The sequence below is a fragment of the Paralichthys olivaceus genome, chromosome 19 (genome assembly GCF_024713975.1).
Source record: "Paralichthys olivaceus isolate ysfri-2021 chromosome 19, ASM2471397v2, whole genome shotgun sequence".
Classification (NCBI taxonomy): domain Eukaryota; kingdom Metazoa; phylum Chordata; class Actinopteri; order Pleuronectiformes; family Paralichthyidae; genus Paralichthys; species Paralichthys olivaceus.
The window spans coordinates 17,397,213-17,418,915 of record NC_091111.1 but is presented as its reverse complement, the minus strand read 5'-3'; the positions used below and the strand labels follow the sequence as shown (position 1 = coordinate 17,418,915).

The window sequence follows — 21,703 nt, the reverse complement described above, 5'->3', positions numbered from 1 at the left end:
CGGGAAGTATTTTTGAAACGAGTCGCTCTGCCTCCTTGGTCCGCCCTCCTCCTCCTCCTCCTCCTCCTCCTCCTCCTCTTCCTCCTCCTCTTCCTCCTCCTCCTCCTCCCCCCCATGTGTACGCTGCTCACTGGTTTCAGTTCTGATAGAAGTTTGTCCAACTTGGCTGCTTGAAATTAACTTTATTATTTATCTTTATTTATCTTTATTTATTTATTTCAACTTCATCATGACCATGGGCGGATCAGGAGAAAACCAGGCCCCGGGCGCAGACGTGGAAAAGGGCCCCCCCAGCATTCAGGCGCTGGACACCCCAACAGAAAGAGACAAAGTCACATCAGAAGGTTCATTTTATTGAGTCTCTTATAAGCCTTTTTTTCTTCTTGCATATTTGTATTTCGTCTCTTGATAGTTCATCATTGTCGTGGTGTTTTGAGTCTTCGCTGTTGTTTGAAGTTTTCTACTTTCCTCTGTAAAAGAAGTAGAAATATTCAAGCAAAACTCTGTGCAACTTAAGTAAACAAACTCCCATTACCTTACTTCTGATTACAATTTGCGTCGGTCACAATAGTATAACTCACAGTTGTCAGTATTATAACATTACTTCCACAGTGTGACTCACCCTCGACCTCTGTTTCTCTTCCTCTCTTCCTCGTGTTTCACAAACATTCTACAGAGGTTGTGAAATTCAGCAGCACCGTGTGATAAAACACTGCACACTCCCCTGTTTGCACTGTTTCAGGCTGATTTGAAATGAATGTTAAATGAAACTTTTAGAGCTATTTGATAAGTCGATTGAAGTTTAAAAGTGACTTTTATGCCAATGAATCATTAATTATCTCAGTGGAATACAGAACGAAGTGGTAGATGAAGAACTGCAGTATTCAATGAACTGAAAAATACTGTAGCTGAATCATAGTACAAGTCCTACAGTCATTACTTAAGTGACTGAGTATTACCCACAAGTCCTCTCATACTCCTGCACTAGTAGATACTTAGAATATTTCCCTCTTGATTGTTGAGTACAACATTAAAGTGGCGTAGGCCTAAATCCAAAATTCTTAAGTAAAGTACCTCAAAATGTATTTAAATACATTTGATTTGAAAATATTGATATTTTAAAGCTTATAGTAAATGGTAACTATTGATTACCAATAGTATTTCAATGTCATACCATTGCACCAATTAAGAAAAGTCTATAAAACATAAATCAACATTAAACCTGGATTTTTAAAAAGAGCCAGTTGTGCAAACCAGTGTTAACCCAGTTCACAACAACAAAACATATATAGCAATAAAAGAACACAGTGTGAATGTACTTCCCCATGTCATGTAAATCTGGAATCTGCAGGATAAAAAAAGAGGGAAGTCCCGCTCAGCGTCATGTTTGTGCTGTGGGGTCAATGATGTGCTGCTCAACACAAGTGACGCAAACACAGCAGATAAAAACGCGTCTGACAGAAATCTGTGCAGAGGTGATCTGGTTGTAACGCAGCAGAGACGAGATCATACGTTCAGCTCAGAGAAGAAGGTTTGACGTGGAAGCTGTCTGAGGATGTGGAGGCTGTTTCTCCAGCTGGTTACCATCTGTGTGTTCCTGCAGGTAAGTTAACCTACAGAATGATTCAATGAAATTTTACCAAGTGCTGTGTTTTAACTAATATTTTACACATAATACATTTGAAGTGAAATAGAGGAAATAAAACCCTTTTAGAGAGAAACAAAGTGCAACAGATAATTTAAAATATTTAGATTAGATTAGATTAGACTAACTAATGAAAACAGTTTTTGTGTCTGAGACATTTCGTTTATTTAAAAAAACATAATTCGTAAAAATTCTTTGCAATTTGATTTGTTTTCTGACATTTTGTGTGCATGTTTCAAAGAACAATATTATAATATATATATTAAATTACTTTACAATAGTTTTGTTTGAAAAATGTGCATCATCATTACAGAAAATGTTATTATTGAAAGGACTTTAAACTAGAATACATCAAACTAAAAAAATTAATTAAATAAATTGTCATCAAATCTAAGCATCTCCTTAAATTTCCACTTGCAGATGCCAGCGTGTTTCCCATCATGCCTCATCATTGGCTCTGTAGCAAACTGCGCCTTGAAGAACCTCAAATCAGTTCCTGCTCTCCCTCCTCACATCACCCACCTGTTCCTGGAGATGAACCACATCGGGGAGATTAACTCCACCTCCCTGTCGGGCCTCGAGCGGCTGCAGCAGCTGGACCTGGGACGACAGTTTGTGCCGCTTGTGATCAGAAACAACGCCTTCGGCAGACAGAGTCGCCTGAGGAAGCTGATGATCGACTCCAACGTCGGCCTTCGACTGGAGCCCGAGGCCTTCGTGGGACTGTCCAGTTTGCAGAAGCTCGACCTGGGTTACTGCTCGCTCAATGAGTCCATACTGAAGGAAAACTTTCTGCAGCCGCTGTCCTCTCTGGAGACTCTGGACCTCTTTGGAAACCACATAAAGAGACTCAAGCCTTCTGCGTTCTTTGCCAACATGAGTAATTTGAAAGATGTGAATCTCAAACTGAACAGAATCGATCGAATATGTGAATCAGATCTGGTGGGTTTCCAGGGGAAGCACTTCAAGGCCCTGAACTTGGACTCTGTTCACCTCAGAGCGATGTTTACTGACAGATTTGACTGGCAGGAATGTGGGAACCCTTTCAGGGGAATGTCCTTCCAGACACTCGACTTGTCCCACAACGGGTTCAACGTGAACAGGTCGAGACAGTTTCTCAGAGCCATAGAGGGGACGAAGATCTCCCACCTCAAACTGTCAGGACACATGGGTAGAAGCTTTTCATTCAAGAATCTCCCCGATCCGGATCGCAGCACGTTCGCCGGCCTGAGGAACAGTTCGGTCCTCACTTTGGATCTGTCTAAAAGCTGGATATTTGCTCTGCAGCAGGGCGTCTTCAGTCCACTGAGAGACGTGGTGAATATTGACGTTTCCCAAAACAGAGTGAATCAGATCAACAGAAATGCCTTCGAAGGTCTTCAGGGTCATTTAGCTTCACTCAACCTGTCGCACAATCTGCTCGGGGAAATCTACTCTCACACGTTTGCTTCTCTGTCGAACCTGCGAGTGTTGGACTTGTCTTACAATCACATCGGTGCTCTGGGTTACGGTGCGTTCCGTGGACTTCCCAAGCTGGAAGTGTTGAGTCTGACAGGGAACGCTCTGCGGGAGTTAGGTTTCCCTGCAGCGCTGCCACGTTTAGATCATCTCCTGTTGAGTGACAACCGGTTGATACACTCATCAGTGAGGAGTATCACTGAGTTTGCCCATAATGTTGTGCATTTGGACATTAAGGACAATAGATTCATAAACTTAGCAAATGTTTACACCTTTTTGACTCGGCTGAAACGCCTGCAGCAGCTCTCCTATGGAGGAAACTCATTCAGAGGGTGTACGCTCAGTGCACAAGTTGGTCCCAATGATCTCCAGGTGCTGGACCTTCACAGGAGCTCCCTGCAGTCGGTCTGGGCTCAGGGCGAATGTCTGAATCTCTTTGACAAACTCGGACGAGTGATCGACATCAACTTGAGCTTGAATGCTCTGCGATCTCTTCCCCAAGGAATCTTCAAGGGTCTCACCTCAGTAGTCCAGATGGACCTCTCGTCCAACTCCTTGACGTATCTCCGCCCGGACGTGTTACCCAGAACTCTGGAAGTGCTCGACCTTTCCAACAACTTCATAGCCTCCCCTGACCCCGACGCTTTCCGCTCCCTCCGCCTCCTCGACCTGAAAATGAACCGATTCCACTGCGACGTCGACCTGAAGAGTTTTGTGACGTGGCTGAACAAGACCAACGTGACCTTCCTGAGTCCGGTTCAGGAGCTCAGGTGTGAGTTTCCCTCTCGTTTTAATAAGGTTCCTCTGTTGAATTACATTGCTCAAGTCACACAGGAGTAAAAGTACTGCGAACAGTGTCCATCAGAGTATTAACGTTGTTGTATAAGAAGTGTAGTCGTATATTACCCACTACAAGATCCATAGTGTCAGGGATGTGAAATCTAAGAATAAATTCCCTGTAATGTCTTGAAATTGTAATATGAGTAAAACCTTTAAAAGAAAATGTAATAAATATTATTATAAATGTTTTTTTGCTGTTCAATACAGTATTAATTTCTTTTTGCAGTCCCAGCAGGTACACTATGATTAACTGTACTACACAGTATTTGACCTCTATAGCTGGGCAGTATGCAGTAATTCAATCTGGTACAGTAAGTGTGTGGTGAGGCAGCTGTCTTCTCCTCCTCTCACAGCAGAGGGCGCCCTCAGTCCAGACAGGATCCACTGACTGTTGCCCTTCATGCATCTCAACCACAGACTAAATAAAAAGCTCTCATCAGCCAAATTAGTTCTGAAGCTTGAATCTCAAAGTCCGTTAAAGTCAATCAAGCTGCACCAAATAACACACTCACAGATATGACAGTTCTTTCTTGGTCCTGTTCTTTTGGAAAACAAAGCTCATTATGAATTTCTTTATTTTAAACCACCGGCTCTTCTTCAGTTGAGTGAACACGACTGACGGAGCAGCAGCAGCTGTGACAATGTCTTTATTATATTTTTTTTTCAGCCCCACCGGCCCCCCATGTTACATACATACATATATATATATATAGAGAGAGAGAGAGACGCCCCCCGACCCACCCAACCCAGCATCTCCCCCATCCCAACACCCTTTGCAGGTTACCATGGAAACAGGCTCCTCCACAGTCACTTCCTGATTGTGTCTCTGGATTCCTGCATCCTTCCATTCCCCCCCACCCCCCTCTCTCTTTCCATCAGCAGCACCCTCCCTCCTCCCCACCCCCACAGTCCTCACACACACACACACACACACTTTTGTACAATATTTCACGGCCCTGACACAGATGGGAAACGTACATGGATTTTTTTTTTTTTTTACTGAATAATATGACAAAAATGTTCTTACATCAGAAACTGCCATTAGTTAAATTTAGAACATAATTGAATATCACAATAGAGGCGACACAGTGTGAATAAATAATTTACTGATTTAAACATTTAAATTAGATGTTTTCAGCATCGTATACACGATGGCTTTTTTTTATATTTTGCTTGAATATCATTGTTTTAACTTCAGATCCTGTCTGTTCTGGATTATTCATGAAGATAAACATAAAATCCTCAGTGTCAGTCAGTAAAAGTCGAAGACGGAGGTAGATTTCAATCAAGACAACATCTGATGATAAATTTGACCAAAACAAAGAGTTTTCTGTGTTTTTTTTTTTTACATCTTTGGGTTTTGGTCGGAAAAAAACAAGTAATTTTAAAACATCACCAACATTTCTGGCAAATTTTGAGATATTTCTTTTTGTTTTACAATTTGTGCTTCCAATGAGTGATTGAGCCGTAATGAAGATACAGGGAGTGACAGGATCCAGGACTGACAGTCAAATTCACTCTTCTGTCATATCATCACACATAATAAATGATATGGTTTGATTTTTGGATTAAAAAAAACATTTCGAAACACACAGGACGACGATGACGCGTAATAAAGATGTGAAAGTTTCAGTCTCACTGGGGATAAATGTAGTTTGACTGGAGGACGACTGTGTGCTCTCTTGCACTTTGCAGGGGGTTCAGCTGCAACAGGATCTGAAGCATCAATAATACAGTGATGATCCGTGCCCCCCACTGTCTGCTCCTCTTCACCTCCATGAAGAAAACAATGAACTCTCTCCGTCCACCTGCAGCAAACAGGCGACAGCTTTGACTGACTTTCTTATCGCAGCAGCCATTCGTGTATTTTACAGAAACAGTTCGACGTCTGTGTCTGTTTTCGTCTCGTTTTGTTCGTCTTTAGCAGGATTCCATGAAAACCAATAGAAGGATTAACACAGAAGTTGGTGGAGGGATGGGTCGGGGAAGAAGCCATTCGATTTTGGCGCAGTCCCAGTTCAGGGGGAGGATTCAGGAATCTTTTTCTTTAACATTGCATCAGGCATTAGACAATTACTCTGATTTAAAATGTATGAATCTTGATGAATAAATAAATATCTTCAGTGGACTCCAGATCCAAATAGAAATTCCGAATCTACAGAATTTAAATGTTCATAAGGCAAAAACAATGATGTGAGACAACAGGTATAATGATGAAGGTCATCATTCAGGCTTCACCGTACCTCATCTGACCAACAACAGCACATTTCATATGTTCTATCATTATCTTCTAACGTGCTCAACACAGACAAACACTCCGAAGGGAGCGGACGACGGATTCAGACCCAAGTAAGGAAGGAAAAAAACTAATACATGAAAGATTTACAGATTGATATTCTACAGGGGGAGTCAAGCAGTTTGTGAGCTCGCAGATCTGAACTGGTCACAATTAGAAACACAAACAGACAATCATACAGCCCTGTATGCACAACACACTCATACACACCAGTCTGGGCAGAACAACTCTGCAGCCAGATGTTTTAAAAGATAATCCAAGGCTCTTGGTCCCAAACATGCAGGGACGAAGGAGGAGAAGTCTTTAAATCCGTAGAACAGGAGGAACTGATGTTTTATAGAGTTTCTGAGATCATTTAGTTTCCCGTCAGGAGGTCATTCCTTTATTAGCGACCCGTTAAAAGCCTATGACCTCTCGGGATTCAGCAGAGGTCGTGGCGTGTGCTTGTATCCCAGCTGTGGGCCTCACTGAGAAATGTTTCTGAGGAAAATCAGCAGGAGGAAGCAGAAGAATGAAATAAATAAACGGTGAAAAAAACCCACTAAAGCCTCTTCACTAAAGCTTTACTGTGCCGCCGTGGGTGTGGCAGTGTGACACGCCGCCAAGGAAACGTTAGACGAGGAGGAAGTGATGGATTTCGGCGTCTGACACCTGCAAAGGGAAAAAGAAGAATTCAAAAGTGAGCTGAAACGGCAGATTCAGTCAAATCGCTGTCTTCACATGGAGCGTAGACGCAGGTTGATGAGATTATTCCACATTAGTGAGATTACAGAAAAAAAGAGGAGATAAACCTTCAGATTAGGACCACGCAGAGAGGGTGTGGCTAATCCTGAATAATCCCGTTTAAAGATGCATCGACTCTAAACCATTTACATCCATAAGATACAGGATGAGCAGCAAAAGATATTTCCCCGAATACAAAGGAACGAAACATGCGTGCACTACATTACAAACTACGATATTAGAAGAAGTCATCGGGGGGGTTCGTCTCACCAGGAGCGAGACTTGCGGACGCCCCGGTCCTTGGTGGGCGAGTTGTCCACAGAGGTGCTTTGGTTCGGCTCCTTGGAACGACCCAGCGAGGCCGTGTTCGGAGGAGTCATGTCCAGCTCCAGAAACATGATGTTCTCAGCCTGAACAGACGACAGAGGGTCAGGGCTGCAGTAAAGGTCATTAACCCTGGCTCCTCCGTGTTAGCAGAGGGGGCAACATGGTAAACACACTTTGGTGGTTCTTATCACATTTTCATTTTTCCTGTAAGTTTCGTTTTCCGAGCACATTAAATGATGTCATCGGTGCAAGATGGCTCCATTTCCGGATTGCGGGAGGAAGCGGAGACACGTCGTCCATCTTTATTTACAGTCCATATGGTATATAAACTACACACACACACACACACACACACAGAGACACCTACCCTGTATCTGGAATGGACTCCCATCGCTATGGCAACCCTGGCGTACTGGCTGATGGGTCGTTTGTATCCGACCGCAGACGACGGCCTCTTCTTCATCTGAGAGGATTTACTGAACAAAGACAGAGGCGGAGGAATCGATGAGAAAAAAAAATCTATTAGAAATCAATGTTGTCACATCAAACCAGTTTCTACAAAAGATGGTGAAAAAGGATTTTAAAAAGTCTTCCAGTGGGGGGGGGTTAAGGACGGGTCGTGACCTTTGACCCCAAACCACCACAATCTGAGCTCGTTAAGTTTGACCTCAGGCCACTGATGGAAAACACCGAGCCCCCGGTATTTAAATCAAACCGACCTTTCAGCAGGAACGAGCGGCTGAAACTTCCACTGATCCTCCTCGGGGTCAAAGGTCAGTCTGTTCATGATCTTGTTCTTCTCCTCTGGAGGAATGAAGTTCTCTATGATCAGATACCTGCAGGAACAACACAGCAGCAGCACGTCTTCACTGGTCACAGGCTGAACATCATCATCACCATCACGCTTGAACATTTGAAAACGAGGGAGAGAACGTCGGGGAATTTTATAAATGTGGGGAAAAGTCACAGCATCTGCACTTTTATGCTTTTTTTTTTCCTATAATCCAGTTTAACTCGATGCTCGCTCGCTCCACTCACTTGAACTTGAGCTCTCTGGTGAGCTCGTTCTGAGTTTGTTCCAGCTCCTGTCGGCTCCTCACGTGCTCGTCGTTCACGTCCTGGATCTCTGCTTTAATGCACTGGAGCTTGGCGTACAGCTACGAGAAGAGAGAGAGAGAGAGAGAGGGAGACAAGCAGAGAGGGTGAGGACGAGAGATGTCGCCGGTGAACTGGTCTCCAGTTCGCTGCAGCTTGGTTGCCCGTGGCAACAGCACTGGAGCCACTGGTGACTGGAGAAACGTGCGGCCAGCGGGAGCACGGAAACATGGCAGCTCTCCCTCCTTCCAGCTCGCTCCTCCTCTTTCCAGCAGCGCTCCGGAGCTTTCATAGCGATCGTTCTTTCACTCCACCCGTGACTGAATATATGGCGCGTCACACAAGTGGTTTAATCCTGATTTCCTGGTCTTAAAGAGGACGCTGCAGCTCAAGAACACTTTCATTCAGATTGAATTGGAGTATGACCAGTGGGAAAAGACACTGTGACCTTTAAGAAGCAGACGGTCCAAACCTCTTATTATGAGATGTTTTAAAAAAAAACACTGAAAAACTGAAGCTCAGGATTTGTTTTAATTGTGAATCTTTTCCTTCAATAAGGACTCGTAGAAATCTGATTGGCTTTTAAAAACAGATAATCACAACAAGGTTTATCAGTGACCAGATTCATTTGCAAACAAGCTCATTGACGACCTTAACGTTCCTCTCGTCTCTGAGCGTCTCAGGCCTGAGCTGTAAAAAAAACTCTACGTTTCATTCTCCTTCTTTTCCTCCGAGTGACAACACCATGCAGTGGAAGAAGAGTGGGGGGGGGGCAGACATGTGGCGTTAGGGCATCAGATGCACAAAAAAATCAACACGGGATCATTAGTCACATCGTCATCCACACTCACACCAGGGGTTGTCTGGGGTTAGTCCTGCCGGCAGGGTCGGGGAGCCAGAAGAGCGGGGAAGCGTTTGGAATGTGGAGTTTAAGGGTTTGTGCACTGATGGATTTCAATGTGCGACACATTGAGAGCTCCTGAAAAATTTGACCAGCGAGGGGGAAACAGGGGATCAGCGTGGAAAGCATGAACGGAGAGTGAAATACACACAGACAGACGTACGGAGGGAGGGGGAGGTCCAGGAGAGAGGAGGGGACGGCAGGACAAACCTTCAGGTACTGAAATTTTAGTGTGTGTCCGTACGGAGCACGAGTCCGAGGCAGAGGGTCATTAGGGTCCAGGTCAAAGTTCAGGGGTTCAGGGGATAAAAGAGGGATATACTCACATTAGGAACATAAAAGGAAGGTGTGTGTGTGTGTGTGTGTGTGTGTGTGTGTGTGTGTGTGTGTGTGTGTGTGCAAGCCTTTTGTACATAAAGCTGCAGATATTTTACCTTCTTGAGTTTCTTGGTCTTGGCCTCCACCTCCTGCTGCAGAGAAGTGAAAGTCTCCCTCAGCTCCACCGTCTCCTCGTCCTGGACGAACATCTGCTGCTGCATCTCCCTCTCCGTACGAGTCTGAAAGAATGAACACGTCAGCTCTAAGTTCAACAACAACAACAAGGAGCAGAAGGGTCTGAATAAAACATCGGGAGAGAACTCTTATAATAATAACCTCCTCCTATAAGAGTACAGAAACACACACACAGGTTTACCTGGTCAGCGATCTCCTGCTGCTTCATCTCCAGCATCTTCTGCTGCTCGTTGGTGTGATCGATGATGTTCTTTCCTCCGACCAGCAGCTTGCTCTCCATCGCCTGAAAACATTTTACAACGACATCTGGATTAATGATTAATAAACAAAACACATATACATGTTTTTACCTTTAAAAGTAAAGTTTAAACACAACAGAAGCTACCGTGAAGTTAATGACAGTGAAAAACTAATTTAACTTTTTAAAAATAATTTAATATTTGAATTTGTATCTTTAACTTTGTTTGACATACCATCAATAAAACAATGAAACACAGAAACATACTGGATATAATCAGTTCACTATCATCATGGGGCCATCACAACTAAGAGTGGGAGACGATAACAATATAAATATAACAATGCTCCTGGATTATATCAAGAGATGGAAATAAAACTAGAAAATAAACAACAGCGATAAAGATTGAGGGGTTTCGTTAAGTTCATGAAACCAACTTTGTTTGAACCCTTTTGAAGCAATGTGCATTTTTCCCTCTGTGTAAACTTTATAATTATAATGTATGACACAGGCCTGTGTGGTAACTCTGCTGATATGATGTCATGCCTCTGGGTTAAAGCATCTCTGGTTACTGTGGAGATTTAAACACACACACACACACACACACACACACACACACACACACAAACTATTGTGCCTTTCTCTGTCAATGGATGTTCTCATGTCCCGAGGGCAGAAAGGACGAGAGATGAGGAGCAGGAACAAGAGACAGAAGGAAACGCAGAGATGAAGAAAAATGTAAAAAGGAGGAGGACGGAATCAGGAGAGGAAAAAAAAGAAAAAGGGGCCCGAGGAGGATAAACAGGGTCCACGGCCTTTTTATACCGGTCACATTCCAGTCTCTGGACGCTCTGCACAAAGACAGTATGTGTGTGAACTGTGTGCAGCCTATACATTCTCAATTACACGTACATACCACACTGTCCACTCGATTGTTCACCATCGGCTGTAACACACACACACACAGACACACAGACACACACAGACACACACATGCAGAGAGTACAGTGGAGTCCTTCAGAGTGGATGCGTCTGCAGCAGGTCTTTACAGAAAGCCTCTTTGTTTCGATAGCTGTCTTTGTGTGTGTGTGTGTGTGTGTGTGTGTGTGTGTGTGTGTGTGTGTGTGCTCTTTGTGTTTTGTCATGTTCTTTCATCTTCATTAAAGGGCTGATTCATGTCATGGATGGATTTTCTCTCTCTCGTGCCTCCCACGTCTCTTTCTCTTGACAGGCTGGTTAGAAACAGTATAAAAACCTCTGTGTGAATCCCTGAACTTCATCTCAACCACAGGAGCAGACAAACACAATGTGCTTAAGCTGATAACACACTCACATTTATAATGTTTAGTGTCTTTATTGAACGCGCTCATTAAACATTCATGGTGCGGGTTACGCAGCGCATCGACTGATCTGGTCTCTGATTGTGCAAAAGGCTGATTCTCTTCATCTGTCGTAGATTTATTTCAAAGTTCACAATTATGCTCCTGCTGCATCACCAGACTTCTGCTGATCTTCGACTGAGATTCCTCACAACGGGGTTTTTACTAATAATACATTTTCTTGCGTCACTGAGTTTTCTGAGAAACAACAACACAGACTGGAGACAGGTCTATGAAAGCAGCGCAAATCTGAGTAAGAGGTAAAAATGTTCCGATCAATTCAAATACAAGATGACAAGACAGGAGGAAGAGGAGGACGAGGAGGGACGATGACTCAGTGAGGAGCCCAAATGACCTTCAATACAATCACATGAGAGACGACTCACTTTTCATCTGAGTCAATACACACACACACACACACACACACACACACACACGATCAGGATGTTTGTTGGTTTCTTAAGGTCACAGTAAATGTGAATCCGTCACCAGGTCATTAGAAACCTTCCTGTAACTGCAGCTCTTTAACCGTGAGTCAGTTCTGATTCTGATTAAAGAAAATCCACACTAATCTCATTTTAAGAGCTCGAAGGGCCACAGCACAGTGTTTCACTTTATTTATACATTGTGATCTGTAGTTGTTCACCTCCGGCAGGTTCAGGACACATGGAATTTACCTGTGACCACTGAAATCGAATCTGTTAATCTGATTTAATCTAAATCCAATTGACAACTAATCAAAAACGTTCATCTTCGAGATCCACTGACCATTTGAATCAAATCTGAGGGAAACCCATCGAGGCGTCAGCTCTAATGCACATGAAGAATCATTACAACTGACTTTACTCTATGTGCTATCATCACGTCCAGTGCGGTGAGTGTTTGAATATTTCTAGGAGGACAACGAAAAAGGGAAACTACAGCATTAATAAACACATTACACTTTTCCTGGAGGAGGTGAGTGCCCCGTGTGTGAGTGCCAGGCTTGTATATATGTGCGTGTGTGTGTATAATCTGCCCATAAGTGTGTGCTCAAATTGTTTTGGCTGTGACTGACTCCCTTCCTGACAGGAAAGTGAAGATAATGGGAAGCGCAGCGTATCGAGCAGGCCCGTGTGCACCGGCCAGCCAATCGCGGCGAGGCTGGGGCCTGCTGGGAGCGAGTGAGCGGGCTATAAATATACGATCTGACGACAGGTCTCGTGTGTCTGGCGGAGAGACAGAGAGCTCGACTAACGTTTTCCTCTGTGGTTGAGCCGCTCGTCCACATGTCGCTAAAACACCGATTGTTTAAAAACGCCTTCCAAAGAGCAGATTTGTTCGTGAACAAACAATCAGTGTGAGAAGAACTAACCACAACGACAGAAACCATCGTGGAGAAAAATTGGAGGTGACCTACACTGCAGCCAGCCACCAGGGGGCAATCAAGATGATTTGACTTCCCTCCCTCCACGCCCGTTCACGCCGTGACTCACGTGATCCTAACGATCCCATCCAATCAAACATTTGTTACAGTTTGTGCCCTGCAAAATAAACACATTCATATTTAATGTGCTGATATTTCTGTTTGTCTTCTTCTATGAAAGGATTGTGTCGTTTTTAAGAAAACTCCAAAAAACAACCAACAACGATCACATTCATTTCATGTTCAATACATTTTTAATTAAAAGCAAAATTCTTTGTAACACCGCAAATACATTAACTCAAACATAACATGCATTAAGTGTTGTTGTGTTTCTGCTTCCTCCACCGATTCCATGACTGAGGAGAACGCACACACACACACACACACACACACACACACACACACACACACACACACACACATACACACACACACACACACACACATACACACAAACACACATTCGATTCATCAATAATTCAGTGATGGAGTCCTCCATGCTGAAAGATGGAGAGCAGAGATGAGCTCTTTACTGTTTATCAGCACACACACACACACACACGTGCACACACACACAAATACACAAATACACACACACACACACACACACACACACGTGCACACACACACACACACACACACACCTCCCTCATGTCCAGGCTTTCTTTCGCCTTTAATTAGACAGGAAGGCGACTATATAAACAGGAAACAGACATTTTACTCATAAAGCCATGCTTGTACATGTGTGTGAGTGTGTGTGTGTGTGTGTGTGTGTGTGTGTGTGTGTGTGTGTGTGTGTGTGTGTGTGTTTGTGTGTAACACTGGCAATTTTTCCCATGGGGCAACGAGCATTGTTGTTAGACGTGCGCTGTGATTGGCCGGACTTCAGCTGGCAGGATGTAAGAACAACTCCACAGTATAAAGACCAGAAGATGTAGAAACTGTAAACGTCTGTCTCGCTGTCATCGCACCTCGAGCCAACTCTCCCTCTTCTGTTCGCTGACAACGCAACTTCTATTTTAGGCTTTTTACAAAACGACCAAACAACCCAGTGTTTCCCAACACAGGCTTCACCTGGGCGTCCTGCCACCGACCACCTTTTATTCTGAGTCTCGGTTTATTAGGGTCGTCTGTCCTGTAATACAATTCCCCCGTTCCCACTTAAATCCAAATTTGTATTAACATTTCTCAACACATTTTCAACTCAATTAACGATGAATGAAGTTCAGCAATTTACCCGAGCCTGACCGATGTGATTTACATCTCAGAACCTCCACTGTGGGTCAAACTGGGCGAGAGGCGTTTACAGAGCTGGAAAACTGAAAATCCAGAGGTTGTGTAATGTCATTGAAACCTACAGGGGAGCTGCTTCATGGACCTTGTGGCAAATAAGATGCTGAACGAAATAGAGAGTTGCGTTCACAAAGTCGTCTTTCAGGAGCTCCAGAAACCGTAAACACAAGACGAGCAGAAATAAAGACATCGCTAATGTGAGAGACGGTGAGAAAGAGGAAGGTTTGACCCAGAAAAGTGGATCCAAGAATAGTCCACGCTGTCCTTATGAGGAGCTCTGCACTGAAACCGGTTTCATAACAGCACGACTGTTAAAAGACGCTGAATATGCCACAGTGTTAAAGATAAAATTACTCAAGTGTGAGGCTGAACGTGCTGTTTAATCACTCGTGTCAGATTTAGCAGCTACTAAAATACATAAAATGTACAAAACTGGATTTTGTGACCGTTTCTTCACAAATAACAGCGAAAGAGAAATGACGCGACCTGTGATGCCGACAGGACTCCAGACTGTAAATCTGAGCTGGTGTCACGTCCGGCGGAGCCCGAGAACAGCTACGTAACGGCTGCAGCAACGTTATGGTTCGATCCACAGACAGAGCTTTGTACCTCAGTTAACTAACAGCACACACACACCAGCTGACCAAACAGCTTCAGAGGGCTCATTTCTGACCTACTTACATGTGTGTGTGTGTGTGTGAGATGAGAGAGGAACAGATTTAATTGCTTTCCTTTCTGATATTATCTATAATTGGTTATTTTTTTTTTGCTAATTTCCGCTGATGTTTTCAGCCTCTCTCTCTCTCCCTCTTTCTTTCTCTCTCTCTCTCTCTCCATCCTGACTCTGCCTGGAAACCTCTCTTTGATTGGTCGGGAGCCCAGAGAGAAAAATGGCCCCTCAGGCAGCACACTGTGGTTGGTGGGTTAATATCAGCACCAGCCAATCAGAGGGAAGCTAAACCTCCTCTACATCTGACTGTTCATTATTGTTGAGTAATTACCATGGACTATATACAATTTACATTATTTATCTATATTTTGGTCAATTTCACAGACATTTTTTTGGGTGTCTTTGTTCCTCAATGCAGTTTTGTTTTAAATTATATTTTAAATGACTCTGTGGATCCTGACAATGTGGTTCCATTATGTCACATGATGTTTTTTTTCCGTGGGGGGAGAGGAGTTCCCTTTTTAACTTTGCAGACCTTTCACATACACAAACCAGAATTACCACCCTGAGGTCGTATGCCTCCGACAACCAGCGCAGTTTCAGTCTCTCGAGGTGTTCCGGACATTTTGAAATCACAATGACATAATGTCACTGAGTCAAAGTTAATGTTTGTCCCAAATGTGAGGAAATTCCCTCAAGGTGCTCTTCAGATACTGCGTTCACAACAATGGGACGGACGGTCAACATGAAAACATGATGTCTCTGACCACTGTCTCTGGTGTGGAGACATAACATCATACGTCTCCTTTGACTTTTAGCGTCTTGGACCAAACAGCTGAATCAGTTCCTCACAACACAAACATTACTTTGAGGCTGCTTAGATTTCCAGCAAGAAACTGCTGGATCAAAGACGGGAAACACTCTTCTCCTTAATCATCTTCCTCCTCGGGGTGGAAGAGGAGACTCACTCAGCAGCCGCCCAGTTCAGGGAGAAGAAACACGAGCAGCCTCACACTCAGGCTGAAGGGCAGAGGATCAGGATATTCATCAGCTCCGTCCCATGGGACTTTCCCAGACCTCGTACCTTCACTCACAAAGACAATGAGCCGCATCCTACAGACGAGGCAACAACGAGCATGTGCTTACGCTGCTTTTAAAGAGAGGAGCTGGAAACAAGTGCAGCATGAGCACTCTGTCACTTTTAGTTCGGCCAGTTTGAGGGAGTTTTGACCTTTTTCGTTTTTTTTAATTGTGAGCTGAGTTTGTTCTGAATACACATCAAACCTCTCTAACATTTAAACGCTGGTGGAAAAAAATGTAAGTGTGTTATAACAAATTAAGTTGCTTACATTTAACATTAATTAAATTCTTTAATAGGTGATGTTTCATCAGAAATAATATTTCTCTCAGTATCATGACACTGATCCTGATCAGAATGTAATTCAGTCACAGCACATTTTGTGTTTTGACACAAACTGTAAAATCTCTGTGTTATTCCAGGACTCTTTCGCTCTTCTCCACCTACACACACTGATTTTCACTCACACCTGAATGCATCACACCCACGCCGCTGCTCTGGGAGATGTTAAAACGCGGTGGTGGGTTCAGGGTAAAGTGAATAAAACCAAAACAGGGACAGTAAAAGACTGTAATGCTTTTAAACTACTCAGAACGTCACAAAATGAAAAAGTACAACGAGTCAGCTTGTCACTTTCTATTGTTCCTGCAGAAGTGACACTGAAAATAAAATCTCCCCGAGGCTGCTCGCTGCTGCTCAGTAAACTGATCCTGTGACGTCGTCTCGTGTTGGACAGTCCCGGCCACAGCCACAGTTTTATATAGACTGCAGTCATTCTGCACGGCTGACTTATTGACTGGATATGAATCAGAGCAAGTAATGAATGCAGGTCAGACTCAGACTCTCTGATCGGCGGCAGTGTCGGCGTGTTTGAAGGGAGAGCTGACATTTTAGGCTACAGTGACCGCAGCTCCTGTCTGGACATGTGAGACACCTGAGCACACCGTGGATTAAGGACAGCAGGGACAAGGACTCACACTGGAACCACCAGTGGCTGTGCGTATGGTACTGTAGGAGATTTTATTCCAAGAAGCACAGAGACGCTCGACTATCTGCCCCAAAAGTTCACAATCAGGATAAACACACACACACACACTCACACACACAAACACACACACACACAATGTACTTAGTCAAAGGAGTCAGATTAAGGACATGTGGTCCACAGGATTATCATGTGTGATAATCTGATGATCTGTTATTAGGTGACATTATGAAAAGTAACCCTGGGAGCTTCATGTCTAATTACACCTCTGTGTGTGTGTGTGTGTGTGTGTGTGTGTGTGTGTGTGTGTGTGTGTGTAGATCTTGTGTGTTGGATAATTCATGAATCATGAAGGAGGGAGGGGACAAAGACAGAAAGGATAAAAACAACCTGTGACTGGTCTCAGGTTTGACCTCTCACCTTGTACTTGGCTGTCAGCTGCTCGGTGGCTTCCTGCTCCTTCCTCAGATCCCCCATCATCCTCTCCTTCTCTCCCAGCAGCTTCTGCTTCTCCTCGGCCAACATGAATCGATCATCTCTGATGGCCTCCTTCTCCCTCTCCAACCGCTGCTCCTCCAGCTTCACATATTCCTCTGCGTCCTTCTCCACCTCCAAATCCTCGTCCTCGCCATCCGTCTCCTCATCCCCGTCCCTCTCCCAGCCCTCACCCTCCACATGCTCCTTCTTCTGCTGGCTCCTCCACTTCCTGTGGTTGAGCTGGGCCCGGAGGCGAGCGATCTCCATCTGGAACTCGCGCAGTAGAGCGTCTTTGGGGTCCTCGTTGACCCTTGGCTGGTTCTGGATGTTCTTGGCTCGGTTGGCGTAGCGGAGGGTGGTGAGGGTTTCGTCGTAGTGCTGGGGGGCTGGGCCTAAGGTGGCCACCATGACCGTCTTTGCATTCCCACCTAGAGAGTCTTGCAACAGCCTGGTCAGCTTGGAGTCCCGGTAAGGCACATGGCCGCTGCGTCCATCTGCTAGTGCTGAGATCACATTCCCCAGTGCCGATAGGGAAAGGTTGATCTTGGCGGCTTCTTTCAGGCGCTCACCCTGGACGCCAGTCTTGGCTTGGCGCTCGCTGCCAGCCAGATCCACCAGGTTGAGGCGACCAACTCGAATGTGTTTCCTCCCATCTGGTCCAGGCTGGCTGCACTCCACCGTGATCAAGAACAAAGCATGGGACCTGGACGAGTGCTCGTTCATGTCTGTTGCCGCAACCGCCCTCGCCTGGTTGCCCACATTCATCACCTCCTCGATCTCCTTGATGCTCTTGCAAACACACGATGTGAGATCCCGGACATACACTCCAGTTTCTGGACTCTCTCTGAGCTCCAGGGCTCTGGCGTTGGCATGGTTGGGGTCAAGGAGATCCCGAACCTCCTCACGGTAGATCTCGAGGTAGGATGCCCGCACCAGGTACTGCTTGTCGGACTGCGAGCGAGAGATGTGTGTGAAGATGTGGTCAAAGGCGTTTGGGATCACCCCCCGTTTCTCTGGGTCCAACCATGCCCCCTGCATAGTGTATGTCTTTCCAGTTCCGGTTTGCCCGTACGCAAATATGGTGCCATTGAACCCCTCAAGCACCGAGTCAATCAGGGGCCTCACGCTCTCATCGTACAGGTCTCGCTGTTTGGAGCTCGCATCATAAACAGCATCGAACGTGAAGGTTTTCTGGGGCTCGCTGGCTGGTGCTCGAGGGTTTCTGAGGATCACCTGTCCAAGACCCAGGTCCATCTGCACAATGCCCCCTGCAGGCCCATTGGACTCCTCTTTCCGGTTCAAAGGGCGGCATCGAACCACCACCTTCACTGACTCGCTGCTCTTGTTTTTTGACATGACTGCCCTCCGCTTATTTGAACAAAAAAACGAGAAGAAGAAAAGAAAACAGACTGACTGAAGCCTTTAATTGGCCCGGATGTGCTTCTGTCTGCGCGTGACTTGTGTAACCATTGATTCCTGAATCATTAATAACAAATTCACTGTGGCTCCTTCATCACACCAGAGAGGAAAACAGCGACAAAGCACAACAACGCAATCCCCAGCGCAGATGAAGGGATGCCACGGTTTCTAAATGGCTAATTTTCTTTTGCTTATTGTCTGAAACATTCGCCTGAACACAGACGATCAGCGGCTCTCACGCTCTGCACCGATGCTCCATCGCGGTTCGAGTCCCGGCTCCAGATGAAAACACACAATCCGGATCTCTCAGTCACGTCGTCCTGGTTTTCAATCCGCCGGTAGATCCGCCGCACACCGACGTCCACGTCCTCATCCTCCCGTCCGCCGCTCACTGATGCTCGGCGGTGGATTTGCGGATCTCTTGGGTCCTGTGCGGAGCTCTCCTCCTCCTCCTCCTCCTCCTCAACACACACACACACACACACACACACACACACACACACACACACACACACACACACACACACACACACACACACACACACACACACACACACACACACACACACTCATTCAATCACCACACCCCAGAACAAAGGATCATGGGAAATGAAGTTTTTTCTCATGTGTAAAATGACAAGTTAATTGCTGCTATTTGATTATTGCATAAGTGTTTAAAACCATTTTCCACTGACTCAATTTAAATCTAATCATCAACATGTCTTGTTCATTACTTTTTACATTTGACATAGTTAAATATCTAAAGTCTGGGGGTCTCTACAACAATTTAAATAATCCTGAGTAAAGGTCAATTCTGCTAATTATTCAGAGACAAGAGTTAGTTTAGATATTCTGGACATAAAAGCTGTGAGGCTTTAAAAATGAACTTTCAAGAAATATGTCTCTGATATTTTATAGCATCATTTTTAAACACTTTTTCACACTAAACAAAAATGGAGAAGAAACCTGCCCAGGGTGTGTCAGCCTTAAAATAGAAAACTGTGGAGCACAGAAGCTCTGATTTCAGATAAATAATAAAAACATATTTTTAAAATCAGCTGATCTTACTGTGACTTTCTCTCTTTAGGAACATTGTGTTAGTCTGATTCTAATTTGTTTTCTGTTTGATTTATTTCTCGTTGCTCTGTTTGAGTTATACTTATCATATTGGATCTGGATTTGTCTTCAGTTTCATTTCTCTACAAAGAGTTGCTGCTGGAGGAAGGGAAGAAAAACTATGTCCTGGTCAATCAGTGATAATTACAAAACAATTAAAACAATTAAAGAAATATTAAAAGGCAATTTACATCCACTTAATAAGATACTTGTCCTGAATATATGTCAGAGATTTGATTTGAGTACAAAGCATTTTCATCAGTAAGAAATCCAAGATGGTTTCGCATCACATCTTAACTGTGCTCCCCAAACCAGCACAGATTGAGGACAATGCAAAAAGAATAATTGCACGACTTATTTAGCTCTTACTCTCATTCAATTAACGACACAACAGCGCCACCTGGCGGAATAACTATGGAACACACCCCTGACCTGCAGCTGGATGTCACCACAGGAGTTGAGGAGATTGAAGAGAAGAGCAGAGGAAACTGGTTCCGGCTGTAATGACGGAGGTTCCACTGTGGGAGGAGAGGTGGTGATTCGAACAGCGAATATATTTCCATATAACTATGACTTCCCATTTTAAACCCTCAGTGTTAATTGATGGATCAGTGCTGGTGCAGAGGCCTCGTGGACACAAAGGGGGAAGACACAGCCACACTGGGAATTTAACAAATGACATAGTTCCTAGAGCTGCAGACACACACTGCTTCACCTTTAGTGCATTTAGTCATTGTTGGCTCATGCAGTGTGTGTGTTGATGTTTCTTGGAGAGGAGCCAGAAAATTATCTTAGAAATCCCCTTAGCTCAGATTCTCCTGTGGTCACCTTGAATGGCTCATTCTCAGGAAAGTTACAGTCACAAAGCGAACCTTTCAAATGTGTGCGAGCCTGAGAGCTAAAATAGGATGTCAGGAATATCCAACAGTCAAAACAAAATGAATGACTCATATGAAATAAAAAGCTAAACAGCTGAAGAAAAGAAAGTTGCAGTAGGATAGTAATCTAATTTAGGATATCAGGTATTTAACTTTCTTGTGTTCAAGAGAAGGGAAATAGAAATTAGTTTTTATATTAATTTAATTATTTTGAATTATTGAAATTTTTTATTTTAGCTGAGACCCAATGTTCTTTTATGTGGACAATTAATTATTTTCATTATCATTATGTGCAGATCATTTCCTTGGTTATTCTGTGTATTATTTGAACTATATAATGTTTGATGTTTGAAAGATGACCATTATACACTTTTAATGCATAAGACAATGTCATTAAAATGATTTACTTATTTTTTTTATAGCCACCTTCAATTTAAAACCTTAATCACCTTAAATCTAAATCAATCATTTAAACAACAATGTAAATAATCCTCCAAATTAAGAAGCTGAAATCATTTCTGCTCAGAAGTTATTTGAATGACTTCCTGTTTCAGCTAAAGAATAAAAATATGTTGAGCTGTTGGGGAAAGTATAATTTTCAGGTTAAACATTAGGTTGGTGCTTCCTGGTGGCCTCGTGATCAACATGCATACCATACTGTTGCTGAGTTATCCCCCCTCCCTCTGGTCCTTTACTTCCTGTCACCTCTGAACCATCTGTTGTTGTTTCAAGCAAAGAAAATGCCCCCAAAAATATCAGATAAAACCCCAAAGGTCATGTGGTTAACTTGTCGAGCAGGTACGTGTGTCAGCAGAGGGTTTCTCTTAAAAGTCTTTTTAACTGTCACTGCCAGAACGGTGCAGAAATTTGAGTCGCTGGCTGTTTGTGAGCGTGTGAGACGAACCCTGGGGCCCCATGCAGCCAAATTCAGGAATGTGGGAAGATTTCTGCATTAAGACATGATTCT

General features: G+C 44.1%; 2 protein-coding genes across 4 annotated transcripts; one reads left to right on the top strand and one right to left on the bottom strand.

Annotated features, from left to right (window-relative positions):
* The first annotated feature begins 7 nt into the window (after positions 1–7).
* On the top strand, positions 8–4,131 carry LOC109643067 (toll-like receptor 5). 2 transcript variants are annotated; one of them, XM_069515036.1, is made up of 3 exons: positions 8–344; positions 1,352–1,603; positions 2,066–4,131. In XM_069515036.1, exons 2-3 carry the CDS (start codon positions 1,556–1,558, stop codon positions 3,941–3,943), a joined length of 1,926 nt encoding a protein of 641 aa, XP_069371137.1. In that variant the 5' UTR covers positions 8–344; positions 1,352–1,555; the 3' UTR covers positions 3,944–4,131. The 2 variants fall into 2 exon arrangements, with proteins under 2 accessions (XP_069371137.1, XP_069371136.1); XM_069515035.1 differs by having other exon boundaries at positions 78–1,603.
* Positions 4,132–6,669: 2,538 nt separating this feature from the next.
* On the bottom strand, positions 6,670–19,147 carry LOC109643068 (kinesin-like protein KIF3C). 2 transcript variants are annotated; one of them, XM_069515033.1, is made up of 8 exons: positions 17,267–19,147; positions 9,980–10,081; positions 9,720–9,842; positions 8,328–8,446; positions 8,009–8,125; positions 7,657–7,765; positions 7,233–7,372; positions 6,670–6,890 (listed from the first exon to the last, which is right to left on the bottom strand). In XM_069515033.1, the coding sequence occupies exons 1-8, from the start codon at positions 18,677–18,679 to the stop codon at positions 6,803–6,805; spliced, it is 2,211 nt and encodes a 736-aa protein (XP_069371134.1). In that variant the 5' UTR covers positions 18,680–19,147; the 3' UTR covers positions 6,670–6,802. The 2 variants fall into 2 exon arrangements, with proteins under 2 accessions (XP_069371134.1, XP_069371135.1); XM_069515034.1 differs by lacking the exons at positions 6,670–6,890; positions 7,233–7,372; positions 7,657–7,765; positions 8,009–8,125; positions 8,328–8,446 and adding an exon at positions 9,147–9,504.
* Positions 19,148–21,703: the final 2,556 nt, after the last annotated feature.

What these genes read in the sequence shown, in the direction of transcription:
- LOC109643068 (XM_069515033.1), bottom strand. Translation starts at nt 18,679, where the DNA reads ATGTCAAAAAACAAGAGCAGCGAGTCAGTGAAGGTGGTGGTTCGATGC. An exon ending in AGCTGACAGCCAAGTACAAG is followed by an intron (nt 10,082 to 17,266) that starts GTGAGAGGTCAA and finishes AAATGTTTTCAG; the next exon opens with GCGATGGAGAGCAAGCTGCT. An exon ending in GTCCGCAAGTCTCGCTCCTG is followed by an intron (nt 6,891 to 7,232) that starts GTGAGACGAACC and finishes TTCCCTTTGCAG; the next exon opens with GTGTCAGACGCCGAAATCCA.
- LOC109643067 (XM_069515036.1), top strand. Translation starts at nt 1,556, where the DNA reads ATGTGGAGGCTGTTTCTCCAGCTGGTTACCATCTGTGTGTTCCTGCAG. An exon ending in CCATCTGTGTGTTCCTGCAG is followed by an intron (nt 1,604 to 2,065) that starts GTAAGTTAACCT and finishes TTCCACTTGCAG; the next exon opens with ATGCCAGCGTGTTTCCCATC.